This window comes from Heptranchias perlo, chromosome 42 (genome assembly GCF_035084215.1).
Source record: "Heptranchias perlo isolate sHepPer1 chromosome 42, sHepPer1.hap1, whole genome shotgun sequence".
NCBI lineage: Eukaryota > Metazoa > Chordata > Chondrichthyes > Hexanchiformes > Hexanchidae > Heptranchias > Heptranchias perlo.
Genome location: NC_090366.1, coordinates 10,885,472 through 10,906,258, shown reverse-complemented (window position 1 = coordinate 10,906,258; position 20,787 = coordinate 10,885,472). Strand labels below are relative to the sequence as shown.

Below are 20,787 nucleotides of genomic sequence, written 5' to 3'. Positions count from 1 at the left end.
GACGGAGTGTAGGGGAATGAGTAAGTGTACTCATTGCGGCTGACCTACTTAGGTCATTGAAGCGCCTCCTGCAATGTATGCAGGTGCGTGATATGTTGGTGGTGCAGGTGACCTCCTCTGCCACCTCGAGCCAGGCCTTCTTGGTGGCAGAGGCAGGCCACTTCCTCCCGCCCGCCAGGGGGAAGATCTCTGTCCTCCCCCTCCTCCTCACCCCATCCAATAAGACTTGGAGTGAGGCATCATTAAACCTGGGAGCAGCCTCCCCCCGGGCTGCTCCATGCTGTAATTTTTCCTATTTTCTGCAGCATCAGTCAGTGGAGGACTGCCCCTTTAAATAGGGCTCCTCCAGCTGACAGCCTATGCTGCGCATGTGCAGTCCGCCCGCTGCGCAGCTTTCCAGCGCGAAACCCGGAAGCAAAGGTAAGTACCTTCAATCAAGCTGCAATCGCGTGCGGAGCACCCCGATTTCACTGGGTTACCCACACGCCCAGTCGACCGCCCGCTGCCAACCAACTGCCCTCCTAATATCGGGCCCCAAGTGTCACTACGTGCTTAGTTTCTACCTGTCCAACACATTGAGAAGGCTGGGTCTGGCCACGCTGGCCAAGCAGGTGCAGGACGTCCATCCAGCTGGACCGTTTCCCCCCCCCACCTGTCTCATGTGGAGAAGTTCCTGAGGAGGAACCCCTTCGACCACAAGGCCTTCAGACAGTGGTCGACACAAAATGTTCTAAGAGTCCTGCAAGGAACGGAGAGTGTGGACTCGATAGTTTCTTCCCTAACCAGACGGTCAATGACATTTGGCAGAATGTCTTGTCGCCGGAACTGACCAACAGGCACCAGGATGTAACCTGGATGGTGGTGAGAAAGGCCCTCCCAGTGTGGTCCTTCCAACATGTATGGAAACTCAGCGCCACCGGGAGGTGCCCTCGAGGCTGCGGCGGGGAGGAGACCGTCATCCTGATGGACTGCCCCTTTGCGCAGAGGGTGCGGAGAGAGATGTGTTGGTATCTGTCCCGGTTCATCCCAAACAGTTCGGTAACACAGGACGCTGTGCATGATATTTACACTGGGCTGCGTGTAACTTTAAATTCTATGAAATAAATTATATTTTGAATTTAAAAAAAGCAGGTGACTCCAGTTCCACACCAACCTGGTTGACTCTTAACTGTCTTCTGAAGCGGCCTAGCATGCCACTCAGTTGTATTAAACCACTGCAAAGAACAATGCAGCAGTTCAAGAAAAAGCCCGCCAGCACCTTCTCAGGGCACCTTGGGATAGAAACATAGAAAATAGGAGCCATTTGGCCCTTCAAGCTGCTCCGCCATTCAATATGATCATGGCTGATCTTCTATCTCAATACCATATTCCCGCTCTCTCCCCATACCCCTTGATGCCTTTTGTGTCTAGAAATCTATCTAGCTCCTTCTTAAATATATTCAATGACTTGGCCTCCACAGCCTTCTGTGGTAGAGAATTCCACAGGTTCACCACCCTCTGAGTGAAGAAATTTCTCCTCATCTCAGTCCTAAATGTCCTACCCCGTATTCTGAGACTGTGACCCCTCGTTCTGGACCCCCCAGCCAGGGGAAACATCCTCCCTGCATCCAGTCTGTCCAGCCCTGTCAGAATTTTATATGTTTCAATGAGATCCCCTCTCATTCTTCTAAACTCGAGTGAATACAGGCCGAGTCAACCCAATCTCTCCTCATATGACGGTCCTGCCATCCCAGGAATCAGTCTGGTGAACCTTCACTGCAGTCCCTCAATGGCAAGTATATCCTTTTTTAGGTAAAGAGACCAAAACTGCACACAATACTCCAGGTGTGGTCTCACCAAGGCCCTGTATAGCTGCAGTAAGACATCCTTGCTCCTGTACTCAAATCCTGTGGGGATTAGCAATAAATGCTGGCCTTACCAGCAAAGCCCACTTCCCAGGAATCAAATAAAATCGCACTCAACTTCCTGATCTCTTGCTGCCCGTGGGACAATGCCACTTTTACACTGGCGGTGATTTTCAGAGCAGTACATGTGTGGAAATACAGGGAAACCTCAGGGGTCTCTTGACCATATGCCCCCAGTGTTATTTAAATGCAGTCGAGTTCACTTCTGATTGCTGGATCAGGATCACAGCGGGGTCAAGGGAGGGAAACCGCAGTGGCCATTTTTAGGAGTGGAGTTTCAGAGGAATGCCTCTCCTCCTTGGTTTTCCTTGCCAGGCCACTTCTTTTTAAGAAAATTCCAGGTCATAATGTTAAATCTAAAATTAAGTTTAAACTGCACTCACCTCAATGGAAAAATCAAGCAAAAAATTATGACATGAGGTTAGAGCTGGCACAAATACCTCAGAAACTCATTCCATAAATCAGCCAGTGGCCAGATTGTATAATTACAGCACAAGAAGTTACATGCAAAACTCATAAACATAGACATAGAATTTACAGTATAGAAACAGGCCATTCGGCCCAACTGGTCTGTGCCTGTGTTTATGCTCCACACAAGCCTCCTCCCACCCTACTTCATCTCACCCTATCTATTCCTTCTATCCTTCTATTCCTTTCTCCCTCATCTGTTTATCTTGCTTCCCCTTAAATGCATCTATGCTATTGACCTCAACCACATCATGGTGGTAGCTAGTTCCACATTCCCATCATTCTCTGGGGCAAAGAAGTTTCTCCTGAATTCTTTATTGTATTTATTAGTGACCATCTTATATTTATGGCCCCTAGTTATGGACTCTCCCACAAGTGGAAACATCTCCCTATCAAACCCCTTCATAATTTTAAAGACCTCTATCAGATCACCCCTCAGTCTTCCGCTTTCTAGATGGCAAAACGCTGATATATCTGAGGAAAACATGAGACTAGGAAGTCAAATGGGGCAGACAGGAAGTGCATGCAGAAGTGAGATTATAAAAGTATAATACTCCTGTCCTTATAAATCAGCATATCATCCAACTCACCATGAGCAATGCCTTGGGCAATCTACTCATGTATATAGATGCAGTACACTCCTGATAACTGAAAGGGTTTTTGTGTGCTTAAAAATTGATTTATTCTGTATTCCAAATTCAGCAATTTAAATAAAATAATACACGAATCCTTTTGTGCACAAAAAATCTAATTAATTCAAATTAAACAACTCTGAACAAACAGAATTAGACTTTATCTGAAAAACAGTACATCTTTAAAAAACAGAGACAACAGTGCAAACTTCACACTTTTGATACACAGCCAAAGCAAATTTAAAGAACTGCTGACCGCAGCCTGAAATTCATAAGCATTTTCCACCCTGCAAAGTTTTCAGAATTAAATACTGATTGATTTGAGCCTGTGTTTACTTAACAACAATGAGACTTTGTGACCTTAAAGAAATATAGATCCATTTTAGCTGAATCATACATTGTGTATTACATGATGTAACGCTATATTGAACTAATATTTGTCATACGGGGAAATATGGATACAAACCCATATCCTAATACTTATTGTCACTTGTGTTTATTGTATTAATAAAGCCACTCAACATTTTAATAGCATTTTATATATATATATATGCAAGCTTCAGAAAAATCCAAAATAAAATGGTAGAAAACCATTTAGCTAAGCTTGTTTTCTCATTTCTTTACTTTATCTCTATTTCCTTGCTTATATTATTAATATAATATATGTTATGTTACTCTTAAATTTCTGAAAACTAGTTCCAGGTTCAATGTCACTTAGATAATGGATTAAAGAAGTTAGGCTCCTCAGCCTCTTCTGGCATGTCTCCTGCTCATCCTCTGAAAATTTTTGGTGGTGTTCCATATTGTGGGTTCCTCTCTGTTAGACCATGAGAGATAGGAGCAGGAGTAGGCCATTTGGCCCCTCGAGCCTACTCCACCATTTAATGAGATCATGGCTGATCTGATTATTACCTCAAATCCACTTTCCCGCCCTTTCCCCATATCCTTTGACTCCCTTGCTGATCAAAAATTTGTCTAACTCAGCCTTGAATGTATTCAATGACTCAGCCTCCACAGCTTTTTGGGGTAAAGGATTCCAAAGATTCACAACCCTCTGGGAGAAGAAATTCCTCCTCATTTCCATCTTAAACGGGTGACCCCTTATTCTGAGACTATGCCCCCTAGTTTTAGATTCCCCCATGAGGGGTAACATCCTCTCAGCATCTATCCTATCGAGTCCCCTCAGAATCTTGTATGTTTCAATAAGATCTCCTCTCATTCTTCTAAACTCCAATGAGTATAGACCCAACCTGTTCAATCTTTCCTCATAAGACAACCCTTCCATACCTGGAATCAACCTAGTGGACCTTCTCTGAATTGCCTCCAATGCAAGTATGTCCTTCCTTAAATAAGGGCACCAGAACTGTATGCAGTACTCCAGGTGTGGTCTCACCAGCACCCTGCACAGTTGTAGCATGACTTCCTTGCTTTTATACTCCATCTCCCTGAAAATAAAGGCCAATATTCCATTTGCCGTCCCGATTACCTGCTGCACCTGTATGTTGACTTTTTGTGTTTCATGTACGAGGATACCCAGATCCCTCTGTACCGCAGCATTTTGTAGTATTTCTCCATTCAAATAATATTTTGCTTTTTTATTTTTCCTCTCAAAGTTGATGACTTCACATTTTCCCACATTATATTCCATCTGCCAAATTTTTGCCCATTCGCTTAACCTGTCAATATCCCTGTGCAAACACTTTAGGGTCAATTTTCGGATGGCTGAGCAGGTGCGTTTATGGCGGGGGGGCTCCTAAAATTGGGGATTCCCGGAGTGGGTCCGGAGCCCTGCTCCAACCCGCCCACTTCCTGGTTCCCCAATGACGCGAATCGGTGCGCGTGCAGCCCCCACATGCGGGACTCCCACTGGCAATCAAAGCCGGCGGGATCCTACTTGAGATCATTATCTGGGTACTTGAGGTCATTTACAGACCTCATTAGTTGGAGATTTTAGGAGGATTTGGATTTTGGACTACCCGGAGCGTGTTTCCCATGCTGGGGGAAACACTCTCTGTTTAAACAGACGTGTTGCAGTCAGCAGCCAGTGGCAGCTGCAAAAGTCCATTTAACAGGTGGGATTTGTACCAGCGGGACGGGTTACACGTGAGCAGGACCGGGACCAATGTCCTCGCAGGGGTGTTTGCTAGTGCTGTTGGGGAAAGTTTAAACTAGAGTAGCGGAGGGATGGGAACCTGAGCCCACTTACAAGCCCACTTCTCCCACACCAGTCTGTTGTGCACAATGCAGCAAACTACAGTAATCCTTGAGACTTTTTTAAGACTCTACTAAATCGATCTAGGCAGCAGAAGCTATGCGTCGTAATGCTTGTGGATGGGTGATATCGAATTATCCGCCCATTATACACAACGCCCAATTTGCCTTTCCACTTGGAAGGAAAAATCAGGCAGGGGGTATAAAGGGTGGCCAATTCAATATTGTCCATTTCACACTATCGCCCAAAGTTAAAATGACCATCTTCGTATCCACCGACACATGGGGGTATTTTTACTTGGTCGCCCATTAAATACACTGGCCATTTTTCCTCTCCACTGACTTCAAAGTAAAATTGGGCAGGGTGTATAATGGGCAGCCAATCTGCAACCATCAGTTTTCCGCCCACACTGAAAGTTAAAATCACCCCTCTACTGTCCAGCAAGATAGTTAGCAAGAATTGGAACATTGGCTAATTTTTCTCTACCTAACCCAGAAGCACATTGTAGCTAATTGTAGTGACCCTAACACTACTTCAGCTGGCATCTGTTAATTCAGCACAGACCAGGGGTCAGACCTGGAACTTTCATGGTCTGTACAATCCAGTTAATTGCTGCTTTAACTTGGTGAGCAATCAGTGTTAAAATATTACAGCATTGTCCTTCATTAAATCACCAAAGCCCTAAACAAATTAACAATACAGCTTCAAAAACGAACAGTAATCTTTTTTTACCTTTGTGGCGTCTGAACTGGTCCCATTGCTAGATGGCACTGGTGCTGTAAAGACAAAATTTATACATATTATTAGTCATATCACCTGAAGAACTTTGCAGTTTCAGTGATGCTGCTCTCTCGACGGCTGAGATCCCTATTTCTCAAGAAAAAAAATGTTTACACATTAGGGATTCATCTGCTCAATATGTCGGTTAATAGGAAAATAATAGGATTTTAATGCAAAAGTGCTAAGAGTTCTCAATGACTGCTGCCAACACCACTCTGCTCAGCTGGCAGGAGGTATAATTAAACCAGTCCAAACTACTCTTTAGCAGATCTCCCATTACCGCTTTCAAATTTGGTGTAAATCTCTCTCTAGTTCGTTTTTGGAAACCAAGGGGAAATCACCTTTGAACTGGAGACACCTCTATGGCTCAAGCTGGAGCTGCTGGTAAGGCATCAATAGGTCAGTTACTGAGCCTAGCATTGTTAATACAGTATTAATAAATAGAGCATTATATATATGTAGAATGACCAATCAAATCATCTCAAACGGTTAAAAGAGAATATACTTAACAATCCTCCGAACACCATTATCCTTCTTAAGTTATATTGCTTTGATCATTTCTTATAAGTGTGCAACTAAAGCTGGGGCTTTTCACCCTTTTCCATTTTGCTGAAGGCATGTACTTCAATTAGTTTCAGCAAATTGTAGGGCATTTGTAAGCGGGCTGCTGTAGATGGTACACAAAATCCTTTTGTTGTTGGTTGGCAATTTTCTGTGAAGAAAAATCTGGAGAAAAGGTTCTAAAAACGTGACAATCAAGTTCATGTTGTGTGGTAGCAAGTCTTGTTCCATTTTCGTTGGTTGTATATATCTGACTCTACAGACAGAATGACGTTATATGGAAAAAAAACAATGAAATCAATTATCTGCATATTATTTTACATCATATCTGGGAAATGTAATATTTCATATATAAAATAACATAATATTACCAAACTAGTGGGATAGGCAACATTATCCTTGTTAACTAGTGTATTTCTCCCAGGGGTGCAGTTTTGTTGAGAGGAACTGCCTTGAACCAGTGTGCTCCCAGTTTACTGCTGGTTGTTAGGGATCCAGTGTCTGGGACTAAGTCAATAGAGGCATACCTCTGAATCAGTCTTTTTTTTATATTCGTTCATGGGATGTGGGCGTCACTGGCGAGGCCGGCATTTATTGCCCATCCACTAATTGTCCTTGAGAAGGTGGTGGTGAGCTGCCTTCTTGAACCGCTGCAGTCTGTGTGGTGAAGGTAGTGAGATTGTACAACTGAGTGGCTTGCTAGGCCATTTCAGAGGGCAATTAAGAATCAACCACTTTGCTGTGGGTCTGGAGTCACATATAGGCCAGAATGGGTAAGAACGGCAGGTTTCCTTCCCTAAAGGACATTAGTGAACCAGATGGGTTTTTACGACAATCCGGTAGTTTCATGGCTACCATTACTGACACTAGTTTTTTAATTCCAGATTTTATTTAATTAATTGAATTTAAATTCCCCAGCTGCCATGGCGGGATTTGAACTCATGACTCCAGATTACTAGTCTAGTGACATAACCACTATGCTACTGTACCTGGTATATAGTCTACAGCCTAGACAAAATCTCTAGTATCCCTATGGCCCAGTTGACTGCAGCCTGTGTGTGCTAGGAGTCCACCTCTGTCACAGTTGCAAGCTGCATGATATGCAACTTTGAAAGCCTCATAAAGGTGAATCAAAGCAGTTTAAATGTTTTTTTTCCCAGCAACACCAAAAAGCTGCCAAATAATCTTGGTGATATTAGTGGATCAGGCCATCCTAGAATGTATACCAGAATTGTTAGAGGTCCGTGATGTAATCAAAGAGGAACAGGTTGGATTTCTTCTTGTGAAGAATGCATATGGCAGGTCATAGCTTGTACAAGATTGTAGAATTTTGTAAGGCTCATGGAAAACCCACTCATATTGCTTTAATTTATCCTCTTGACTATGTCTGACTGTGCTACTTTTGCCAATGGCTGCAGAAGGTCCTTAAAAACTAGTAAGTGCATCGCTATTCCAAAAACATGGCTGACCCCAATGGCACGTTGGTACAGGAGCAGAGTGATCCATGGAAATTGTAACATCTGAAGGAAGCAACACCACTTTATTTATTTTCCTATATGATCAAGCTACAGTTGTAACACTGGTGTGCTTCTCCAGTTTGTAAGGTGCTGTGATAAGCTTCCATAGTCAATCTGTTCCAGAAGCATTACACATTGAATAGGGAATGAACATACTTTCACTGATCCTTCTGAAATGCAAGTCAATGGAAAAGAAAATATGGCAAGGTGTAAAACGGGCTGCTGATTCTCTATGAGTCTGTTTCACACTACTGGCGTAGACCAATTTACCCCCATCATCTTCTGACCCATCTCTATTCAAACACAAATTTATTAGTAAAAGGGACTAGGGTAGAAATCAAACAATAATAATGAATCCTACTAAACAATGAATCATAATACAGATGCAACCTTATTAGAGATGACCAATGTTGCAACTGTGAATGTCATAATGACACAACCACAAATTATAGCTGATTAATAAAATTGCTTCAGTAAGAATTCCACAGCCTTGTCTGCTGAATGCCTACAGTAACATCCATTAGTTCTTCAACTGAGCAATTATGACATCTTTTCACTACTGAGTTCACACTCTGAAGATCGTATAAGGAATTCAAGGCCTCTGCATGATGGGAGCCATCAAATTGACCTTTTCTAAAGAAGCAGGGAGTGTAAATTAGGAAAGTACACACACTTTGATTCAAATGTACTTACTTTGAATGTTGGGCTGTTTTCTTTCAACCGTTGCATATTCTGTTTGTGGTGAAGGGGCTGTGTTGAAAGATATAATAGAGCTTTGAGCTAAACATGTGCCATTGTCAAATTTTGCCAAGATGGCATCAACCTTCGTAGTCTACTGATAGTGGTATGCGAGTAGCTTATTTGCAAAGCATGATATCATTAATGCATTAGTTTCTGTTATTTGAGTGCAGAAATAAGGGTTAAAAAAGCTACAGCGAATACTACTTTATTAAAGTGATTTTAAACACTTCAATCAATAAGAATTGCTGAAATTTGCACTGGCAGAGCGATGTGGCTGAACTATTTTACTTACTGTTTCCTGGTGAAGCCATTTTGATATCATTTTGTTGTGATCCACCTTTCGCCCTAAATGAATATTACACAACAGATCGGCTTGTAGGTTTCTCAGCAGAATATTTTATCTTGTAATTTACATTCACTAAACATGATTCACAACCAAGGTAAATGTTATATTTATTAATAGCCTCATAATATTAATGAGAACTATTAGATTTTGCTGACTGGCACTAAAAGTTCATGAATACAGAGGCAGGTGTTTCTAAAAAAAAAACAATATATATATGAATTGAGTCCAGCAAAAATATTGTTACATAAAATTAGATAGAATTTACAGCACAGAAACAGGCCGTTTGGCCCAACTGGTCTGTGCCGGTGTTTATGCTCCACACAAGCCTCCTCCCTCCCTACTTCATCTAACCCTATCTGCATATCCTTCTATTCCTTTCACCCTTGTGTATTTGTTTAGCTTCCCTTAAAATGCATCTATGCTATTCGCCTCAACTACTCCATGTGGTAGCGAGTTCCACATTCTAACCACTCTCTGGGTCAAGAAGTTTCTCCTGAATTCTTTATTGGATTTATTGGTAACTATTTAATATTTATTGGAGCTAAATACATCAAGTGATGATGACAAGTAACTGAGGACTGTACAATCATTATCCACAATTCAGTGCTAGCACTGCAGATGTTTCTGGTCATCTTTGATGACAAACTTGCTCACTGTCACTTTAGGGTGTTGCAACGTTGAATCAAGGTCAAGCAACTACAGTTTTCAGAGCCAATGTTGAATAATATACATCTTCCATTTCTTACCATCTCATCATTTCTTGAACCCAATAAGGTTGTTCAGAAACAATGACAATGGCATTTGTTAAATATCCAATTCAACACTGGCTGCATGCAAGATAATGTTCATTTAATAAATAATTCTGTAAAAACTGACAGCCATTATTACACCCATTTTATTCCAATCACTTTTGTGCAATTTGGAATACCATTAATACATTTTATTTGAAAGAAATTAATATGAAATGTTCCCACAGAATGAAAGATAGGCCTTTACATATTAGTAAGTGGGTAACAAAAAAAAAATTAAATAACCAGAACGAGAAAGCACCTCTGCAAGTGACATACAAATAATGATAAGCCTAATTCAGAGAAATAGAAGGGCAGTGGAATATGGAAACAAATGGAGAGGGAGTATCTGAATTCTAGCACTCTGCCTGTTTTCAGTTTGTGCTATTTTCAAATGCTTCACTTTACATAATGTTTGTGAGCTTTAAGGCTGTACATTAGGAAAGTGATACAGTATTGTATTTACCTGCAGAAGTAAGTATAAAAGCTGAGGAACTGATGTAATTTTAAAATACTGAATTAAATTTTTGCTGATATCCCCAAGTAACTTTAGTGACCATATTTGTTTTAAGAAATAACTCAAATAGTTCATGGGTGATTTTCGAAGTGTTGGCCATGAGGGAATGAATTGAGGCAATTTATCATGCAAAGAAGAATGTACAAACACATGGGAATGCTGTACTTTCCTGTGTTGTTCACTGTTTGTAAAACTAGTCAACCTATCAGAGCTGACCAATGATTATCAATTTACCATCTTAACAAGCAGGAAATGAATTTATAAAAGGAGAGTTGAAAAGGTGGCTTTTTCCCACTGGAACTGAGAAAGTGAAAGGGTGACTTGATTGATGTCGTTATGATTATCCCTTCAAGTATTTATCCAGTTCCCTTTTGAAAGTTACTATTGAATCTGCTTCCACCATCCTTTTTAGCAGCGCATTCCAGACCCTTACAACCTGCTGTGTAAAAAAAAGTTTGGCTCTTTTGCCGATCACCTTAAATCTGTGTCCTCTGGTTATCAACCCTTCTGCCACTGGAAACAATTTCTCCTTATTTACTCTATCAAAACCGTTCATGATTTTGTACACCTCTATCAAATCTCTCCTTAACCTTCTTTGTTCTAATAAGAACAACCTCAGCTTCTCCAGTCTCTGGGACCATTCTAGTAAATCTCTTCTGCACCCTCTCTAAGGCCCTAACATCCTTCTTAAAGTGTGGTGCCCAGAATTGAACACAATACTGCAGCTGAGGCCTAACCAGTGTTTTACAAAGGTTTAGCATAACTTTCTTGCTTTTGTACTCTATGGTGATGATTTTAAACCCTGGGGGCGGGTGAGAGTTGAAAATAATTGTTTTTTTGGATCACAACCGCAAAATTTTCAGACTTTGCATTCCCAGTGCAAAGCCTGTACTTTTCCATGCCGATGTTAAACCCAGAAATAAAGCCAGGTTGCAGTCGTGACCCAAAACGCAACTATTCTCAACTCTCACACGCTCCCAACCCACCCATTCTTGGGGCTTAAAATCATCCCCTATGTCTCTATTAATAAAGCCCAAGATCTCATATGCTTTTTAAACAGCCTTCTCAATTTGTCCTGCCACCTTCAAAGATTTATGTATGTGCACCCCTATGTCCCTCTGTTATTACAACCCCTTTAAAATTGTACCATTTAGTTTATATTGCCTCTCCTCATTCTTCCTACCAAAATACATCACCTCACATTTCTCTGCATTAAATTTCATCTGCCATGTGTCTTCCCATTTCACCAGTCTGCCCATGTCCTCCTGAAGTTGTTTACTACAATTCCAAGTTTCATGTCATCTGCAAACTTTGAAATTATACCCACTATATCCAAGTCCAAGTCATTAATATATATCAAAAAGAGCAGTGGTCCTAATACTGACCCTGGGGAACACCACTATATACTTCCCTCCAGTTTGAAAAACAACCGTTCACCACTACTCTCTGCTTTCTTAGCCAATTTTGTATCCACGCTGCCACTGTCCCTTTAATCCCATGGGCTTCAATTTTGCAAACAGGTCTATTATGTGGTACTTTATCAAATGTCTTTTGTAAGTCCATATACACATTATCAACCAAGCTACCCTTATCAACCCTCTCTATTACTTCATCAAAGAACTCAATCAAGTTAGTCAAACACAATTTTCCTTTAACAAATCCGTGCTGATTTTCATTTATTAGCCCATACTTTTCCAAGTGCCAATTAATTTTATGCAGGACTATTGTCTCTAAAAGTCTCCCACCACTGACGTTAGGCTGACTGGCCTGTAATTGCCTGGTTTATCCCTCTCCCCTTTTTTGAACAGGGGTGTAACATTTGCAATCCTTCAGTCCTCCAGCACCGTCCCCATATGTAAGGAGGATTGGAAGATTGTGGCCAGAGCCTCTGCAATTTCCATCCTTACTTCCCTCAGTAATCTAGGACGCATCCCATCTGGATTGGGTGACTTTTCTACTTTGAGTACTGCTAATCTTTTAAGTACCTCCTTTTTATCTATTTTTAATCCTATCCAATATCACTACTACCTCCTCTTTTACTGCTACATTGGCAGCATCCTCTTCTCACTGCCACTCAACCCAATCCTCATACAATCTCATGGCTCTGTCTCATACTCACCCTCTCATGCATTTCTTTCACGGTCAGCCTCACCCCACCTGCCACTACCTGTGCTGCAGCCACAGGGCATGCATCACATATGTGTAGTAGGAAGCGTAAGGCAAACGTGTCGTGAGCATGAAGGGAATGCACAAGGGTGTTTGAGAGTTTGTCATGGTTTTTACTTATATTTGATATCTGATCAACTCACATTACATATTATATTGTCACCACTACTGCCACGTCTTGGCCATTCTTGACTGGCTTGTGCAATAATGCCCTTTCATGAGGTTCTCCATAAACACCCTTGATGCCACCCATTGGGTCACCCTACAGTGGGTGTATGTGTAGTTGCACGACTACTTTGTGCAGGTGCCTGTTGTGCAGCACTGTCTTGTGTAGCTCCATGTGGCGGAGGTGGACGGCGTGCCTGGCAAGGCTGGTGATGTTGCTCGTCCTCTAATGGAGTGATGAATGCAGCTATGGAACCGCCCCCCCACCAATCCTGATGGTTTGAGTGTGAGGGGGTCCGCAAAGTAGGTAAATATGTTTGGACAGCAGAGTTTAGGGTATGATTTAATAATTTTGAGTGTGGAGACAACGGTGTGGCAGGCAAAACTTTGTCTGAGGTGACAGAGTGCCCTGCTGCAATGAGTGAGGTATTCCCCCCAACTGTCAAGGAATCCTCTGCATCTCCCAATGGCAGCTGACTGAAACACGTCTGCAACAAAAGGGAGTGTTTCCCACAGCATGGGAAACACGCTAAGAAGAGTCCAAAATCACATCCCTGCTAAAATCTCTTCCCAATGAGGTCTGTCAACGACCTCAAGTACCTCCCTAACTATCTAAACTGTCATCCCGCCGGCTTTAATTGCTGGTGGGAGTCCCGCATGCGGGGGCTGCGCACGCACCGATTCGCATCATTGGGGAACCCGGAGGTGGGCGGGTTGGAGCCGGGCTCCGGACCTGCTCCGGGATTCCCCAATTTTAGGAACCCCTCCGCCACGAATGCACCCGCTCGGCCTAAAATTGACCCTTATATCTTTAGTCATCCAGGGAGTTCTAGCTTTGGATGACCTTCCTTTCCCCCTCGTAGGGATGTGTCTACTCTGTGCCCGAACCAACTCCTCCCTGAAGGCCTCTCATTGTTGGATTACTGTTTTGCCTACCAATTTTTGATTCCAATCCACCTGGGCCAGATCCCTTTTTAACTCACTGAAATTTACCCTCCTCCAGTTAAGTATTTTCACATTATGATAAGATAAATCATGACACTTTCCAATTGTCTGTGAAATACTAACAAAATGGGAAGTTTAATTTTTGCTTAATATAGAACGTAACTGCCTAGAATGTAGAATTCTCTGCCCCAAATTGTTGTTGACGCAGAGCTCATCAGTTGTTTTAAGATAATTTGATGGTTTCTCGGAAAAGAGCAATATTTAAGGGAGCAGTAGAGGGGGATTCGACTAGGTTGTTCCTGAGGAAAAAATGACAGATTTGATGGGCCAAATGGAATGTTTCTGTGTTTTAGCTTTGTGATTCCATGAGAACAGCAATCACAATAACTTTCCAGGAGGTCACAGATGGGATAGACAACTTCCTCAACTCAACTACCAGGCAGGAGTCCTGGTAAGAAATTGCAGTGAGGGTCAATGACCTGATAAGAGATCTGTAAAAGGTTCGATGATGCCAGCAAAAGATGGCTTTTCTTAACCATGCATGAAAAGTACAGGTGCTGGACACAGGAGATCAAAGAAGAGATTAGAGAATTGTTTGGGAATGCTGGAAAGAACACCATAGGGCTTATTCCCCAGAATGAGCACTCCTGGCAAGGAGTGGTACTTGCAAGGAATAAATACCATCACAGACTGGTTGGGCCAAATGGCCTGTGTCAGTGAACTGAAGACTCAGTATTTTGTAGATAAAGATAACACAGTGCACAATTTAATATTAATTATATTATGTTCAAATAACCTTTATTGCCATTCCATTAAATGTATATTCCCATTCCTCATAGGAACAGGAGTAGGCCATTCAGCCACTCAAGCTATTCTACCATTCAGTTAGATCATGTACCTCAACTTCATTTACCCTTCTTTGTTCCATTTCCCTTGATACCCTTACCTAATAAAAATCTATTAATCTCAGTTTTGAAAGCTCCATTGACCCCCAGCATCCACAGCCTTTTGGGGGAACGAGTTCCAGATTTCCAGCACCCTTTGTGTGAAGAAGTGCTTCCCGATTTCACTCCGAAATGGTCTAGCTCTAATTTTAAGATTACGGGACTCTGTACAACTGAAGTATAACTTCCTCCACTTCATGTGAGAATAGACACACTGGGTGAATAGTTATATTTGTATTCCAACCCCCTTGAGAAAAAGGCCAACATTGCATTAGCCTTTTTAATTACTTGTATCTGTGCAATATTTTAGTGATTTGTGTTCATGGACACCCAAATCCCTTTGCTCCTTCACAGCTCCTAGGGGAAGAAATCCATCTGACCCTTGTTATACAACACCCCACCCCCCCTCCCTCCTCCGCCGCCCTCCACTATATTCAGTCCCGTTGACTTCAATGGAGTTGAATATCTGACAGGACGTAGAGCAGGTGGCTGATGCGATACTGCCCATTTTGCACTACTGTCCAAGATGTATTTCTACCCCTTAGTCTCTCACCATTAAGAAAATACTCTGATCAAAGTGTATGACCTCTCACTTCCCCACATTGAACTCCATCTGCCATCATTTTGTCCACTTACTTTAGTCTCATTTCTTTTCTCCCAAAACTTATTACATACACAGAAATTACAACACAGAAACAGGCCATTTGGCCCAACCAGTCTGTGATGGTATTTATCCTCCATACGACTTGTAGTCCGAATTCTATATGTCTGCCCTGTTCCCAGATCCTTTTATTCCCCCCATTTCCTTCAACCACTTGTCTAAGATGTTCTTAAATATTGATATGGGGGGATAGATTTTCAACTTTGCCACCCCAATGTAAAACTTACGTTGCGGCTTGGCTGCCTGATTGTCATTTCCATTGATTTTTACACCCGGGCAGCAAGTTGAAATCTGTTTGAATCACCAACTCTGGTAATGCTTTTCACAGCATCAAAACCCTCTTTATTTTTAAATCTCACTCTCTATCCTAAATTTCTTGCATTTAATCTTATATGCATGTTCCCTAGTTCTAGAGCGCTCAACCACTGGAAAAAGTCTGTATCTATCTACCCTGTTCCATCCCTTCATAATTTTAAACACCTGTATCAAATCATTGTTAAGACAATGCCCTGTTAAGAACCACCCAAATTTGTCTTCATAAATGTGTATCATGCCAGGCAACACCCTGGAAATTTCAGGTTTCTTCTCCATTGCTTCAATATCCTTCCAATTGTGTGGAGCCACAAATTGTATGCAATTCTCCAACTGTGGTCTTACTAAGATTTTGTATAGATTCACCATTACATTTGTATATTGTACCTCTTGCATTGGCTTTTTTTTTACGGCCATAACCATTTGAGCAGCTGCCTTTGATGTCTTGTGAATCTTGACACCCATACCCATCTGCTCATCCACATCGCCCAGCCTTCCCCCATTCAAAGTATAATTATTACTTTTTTTTTTACAAAACTGTATCATCTCACATTTACTGACGTTGAATTCCATCTGCCACTGTCTCCCCCATTCTGCCATCTTATGGGTATCTCCTTGTAGCTTCCTTTGCTCCTCAGAATTATTTACTGTGTCTACTTTTTTAGTATTGCGTACAAAATTGGACACTACTCTCCAGCACAATATCGAAATCATTGATATACACCGTGAAAAGAAGCAATCCCAGAACACCACCACTATCCACCTCCAAACACTTTCAGAAACCGCCCTTAACTCCAACTCTCTTTCTCCCTTCTAATCTGTTTTAATCCAATTTTCTACCCTCTCCCCTAATGTCATACCCCTTAATCCTCAATAGTCTGCTGTGCAGTACAGTGTCAGAGGCTTTCTGAAAGTCCATGTAAACCACATCCACCGCATTTCCTTTGCACTGTTTTTACTTTTACTTGTGTCATCATCACATTTAGAGATTGTGTTCTTTATACTCAAATGCAAATTTATATATATATATATATATATATATACACACAGAGAACAAAAGTGAACCCAGCACTGAGCCCTAGGGTGCACACTATTTCCAACCTTTCTCCAGTTTGGTTAAATACATTTAGCCGTGGCTTGGTGGGTAACACTCTTGCTTCTGAGTCAGAAGGTTGTGGGTTCAAGTCCCACTCCAGAGACTTGAGCACAAAATGCAGGCTGACACTCCAGTGCAGTACTGAGGGAGCACTGCACTATCAGAGGTGCTGTCTTTTGGATGAGATGTTAAACCGAGGCCTCGTCTGCCCTCTTAGGTGGACGTAAAAGATCCCATGGCACTACTTCGAAGAAGAGCAAGGGAGTTATCCCTGGTGTCCTGGCCAACATTTATCCATCAAACACCACTAAAGCAGATTATCTGGTCGTTACCATATTACTGTTTGTGGGAGCTTGAGGTGGGCAAATTGGCTGCTGCATTTCCTACATTACAATAGTGACCACACTTCAAAAGTACTTCACTGGCTGTAAAGCGCTTTGGGATGTCGTGAGGTTGTGAAAGGTGCTATATAAATGCAAGTTCATTCCTTCTTTAGCTTTGTTTCATGCTGCCAAATTTCCTCTTATACTATACGTCTATATTTTTCTAAAGCCTCTTAGGGAACCTTATTGAACTGCTTCTGAAAATTCATATACACTACAACTACTGCATTCCTTTTATGTATACTATCAATCAAAGTGTATTAAATTTGTCAAACACGACTTGCCTTTAACAAATCTTTGCTGGTTGTCCATGATTAACCCATGCGTTTCTAAATTTTTATTAATTTCATCTTGAATAATGGATTCTAAGAGTTTGCCCGCAACTGGTGATCGACTAACTGGTCTATAGTTATTCTTCCTTCTTTTCTTGAATAAGGGTCCAATGGCTATCATAGAATCATAGAATTATACAGCACAGGAGATTGCTATTCGGGCCCATCGAGCCTGTGCCAGCTCTTTGAAACAGCTATCCAATTAGTCCCATTTGCCCACTCTTTCCCCATAGCCCTTCAAATTTTTCTCCTTCAAGCTATATTCCAGGCCTATGGCACAATTTGCAAATTCAAAAATTGTGGTTGGAGCTTCTATATCTTCTCTGACTACTTTCATTTGTGATTGACTGGGGCAGAGAATTCCACATTCTCGCTATTTACATAATGTAAACATATGCAGATGACAGAATTACATCATCTGATGTATTTTCTGACATTTGTGCCATAGCAACAATGGAAACAAGGGATGTGTTATCGTCCCTGGTGTCCAACATATGCAATGGTCATGGAACAGGAATTTGATTTGTAATTTTACTAAAGCCAGGGTGGAAGAAGCAAAAAAAAAATCGTGAAATGTTTCTCCATTTTGCTGGGCACTCATACTGCCAATACCGTTACTTGCTGCAGCAAAACTTCACCTCAACTCCAGGCAGACTCCCTGGTGGAGGCTTGGAGTTGGCCAAAAATATGGTAATAACTCCAGGTCTGGAAGATTTGCTGAGGTTTGGAGTGAATCTTGGTGGCAGACTGAAGTCCCACTATGCTGGAGGTGCACCCCAGTTCCATGGAAGCAGAAAATCTGGACCCAAATGTATAGAATAATAGAAAGTTACGGCACAGAAGGAGGCCATTTGGCCCATCATGACCGCGCCAGCTGAAAAGCAGCAATCCAGTTTAATTCCACTTTCCAGTACTTGGTCTGCAGCCCTATAGGCTACGGCACTTCAAGTGCATATCCAAATGAGTTGAGGGTTTCTGCCTCTACCACCCTTTCAGGCAGTGAGTTCCAGACCCCCACTACCCTCTGGGTGAAAAAAAATCTCCTCAGCTCCCCTCTAATCCTTCTACCAATTACTTTAAATCTATGCCTCCCGGTCACTGACCCCTCTGCTAAGAGTAATAGGTCCTCCCTATCCACTCTATCTAGTCCCGTCATTATTTTATATACCTGAATTAAATCTCCCCTCAGCCTCTTTTCTTCCAAAGAAAACAACCCCAGCCTATCCAATCTTTCCTCATAGCTAAAATTCTCCAGCCCTGGCAACAACCTCGTAAATCTCCTCTGTACCCTCTCTAGTGCAATCATATCTTTCCTGTAATGTGGTGACCAGAACTGTACGCAATACTCAAGCTGTGGCCTAACCAATGTTTTATATATCTATGTGCTAGACAGGTGCATGATTTATTTTGCCATAGCAGTACTGATTCCTTTAGCTGAAGTAGATTTTAATCAGATTGTTCCTAATCTTCAGAGGAAATAATAACTTAATCATGCAGTTACAGCGCCTCATGCATTGCCATGGTGAGGATGTTTTCCTGATTTAGTTTTAAATGGAGCCTTTTCTCAGCAATGAGGTTATGCAGCATGCAACAAACTATAATTATTGCAAACACTTTTGAGCTCGAACAATAAAGCCTCCCTACCTGGTAAGTGATCAGGGCATCTGAATTGTTGCTCAAGGTTTGCTAAATGACTATGCATCATCTGTGCCTGATTGTATGGCAAACGAGTCTTCAGTTTTGTTTTTAGGCCTCAGCCCACATCAGTCAATCAACTTTTCATTGAGCCAATGCAGCTAGGGATGACTGGCTGAAGATAGAGGCATTAGATTGCAAGATAATTACGGAGTGGAAAGGCCATTTGACCTATCTTAATTCATCCATCCAGAAAGACACCATTGTGCTCCCATTGCAGCATCTAATTTGGTTATTGCCTCTGCTATATTACATCTGGAAGTCCATTCCAAGTTTTGAATACTCTGAAGATCTTCCTGATATTGGTTCAAATTGACTTTTTACTTGTTTAAACCTGTGTCCCCTTGTCCTAATCTCAAACTTAATTTATGGCGATGTTCCAGATTTACCTTTTTCATTGCCTTAATTGTCTTGTATAAGATCACCTCTCACTGATATCTCCTTTCAAGGCTGAACAACGTCTCTCCATCCTTTCCCCATTACAAAGACCTTTGATACTAGCAATCAGCCTCCAATGCTTGAAATATTTCTGGTTTCTTTGTGACCACTGTGTTTCTCACTGCGTGTGATGCTGGCAAGGCTGCACTTATTGCCCATCCCTAGTTGCCCTGCAAAGGCGGTGGGCCTTCTCCTTGAACTGCTGCAGTCCTTGTATGGGGTGTTACACCACAATGACGTTAGGTAGGGAATTGCGGGATCGCGACCCAGTGATAGTGGTACGACCAAGCCGGGATGATGTGTAACTTGTAGGCGATGATATTCCCACGACATTGCTGTTGTGCTTCTGTACAGTGGTCTAGTCAGACTGCACATTGAACACTGGAGAGAATGGAATAAACCTGAAAAATGGGCCAATCAAAATTACCTTTATGGCTGCATATATGTGGATAAAATCTTTTGAGCCAATTTCAAGGCTTGAAATGGCACATCAGTTTTCAACCTTTGAAATGGCTGTGTGAGGAGATGGGAGTGAGAATTAGTGCGCAAGATTGACATGACAGAAAACATGGAGGTAGGAAACAGAATCTGTGGCAAAATGGCAGAGTGCATAGTGGTTTACTAAGAGTTTGCTCTGTTTGGCACTCCAGGGTACTCTCCACTGAGAGTTGCAGTACATGCTTTCTACAGCACTAGTAGGACCTAGAAACAGATGTGGGATAAGGCAGACTCTTGTGGAATTTGGCATGGTGAGGAGCACCAACAGTACAATCTACCAGGTAGATGGCACGTCAGAAATGTCAACCTCCTCCACTTTTATTGCTTCCCCCTGCTAACCCTTCACATGCTTGATTTTTATGCATAGCTATACTTTAACTTTTGTTGGTCAGCCTTCTAATTGTTATTGGCTCTAGGCTTGATGTGAGTTTCCCCTTGCTAGGCCGGGCTTCATTCTCAATGACTGCCTATGTATCCCTTTGTCCTCCCCCCCACACCATATTGCCAGCAAGTCCCTTTGGCTTTTTACCCACTCAATGATTCCCCAGAAAATTTGTCAATAAAACCAGCTACCTCCTTTCCACTTTGGGATGGGTTTAAGGAAACCATCTCCTGCTACTCAAAATAAATTGGGAGCATCCTGGCTTAATGAGCCTGCATCCTCAGTCCTACCAGTTAGGTAAGGT

General features: G+C 42.0%; 1 protein-coding gene across 2 annotated transcripts in view; it reads right to left on the bottom strand.

Annotated features, from left to right (window-relative positions):
- The window catches only part of LOC137306180 (carcinoembryonic antigen-related cell adhesion molecule 5-like), a 95,741-nt gene that overhangs the window by 12,661 nt on the left and 62,293 nt on the right, over positions 1–20,787 (bottom strand). For both annotated transcript variants that reach the window (XM_067975259.1, XM_067975260.1), the window contains 3 exons: positions 9,108–9,160; positions 8,768–8,824; positions 5,949–5,992 (listed from right to left, as the gene is read on the bottom strand). In XM_067975259.1, the coding sequence (XP_067831360.1) occupies positions 5,949–5,992; positions 8,768–8,824; positions 9,108–9,160 (154 nt within the window). The remainder of the gene's footprint in view (positions 1–5,948; positions 5,993–8,767; positions 8,825–9,107; positions 9,161–20,787) is intronic.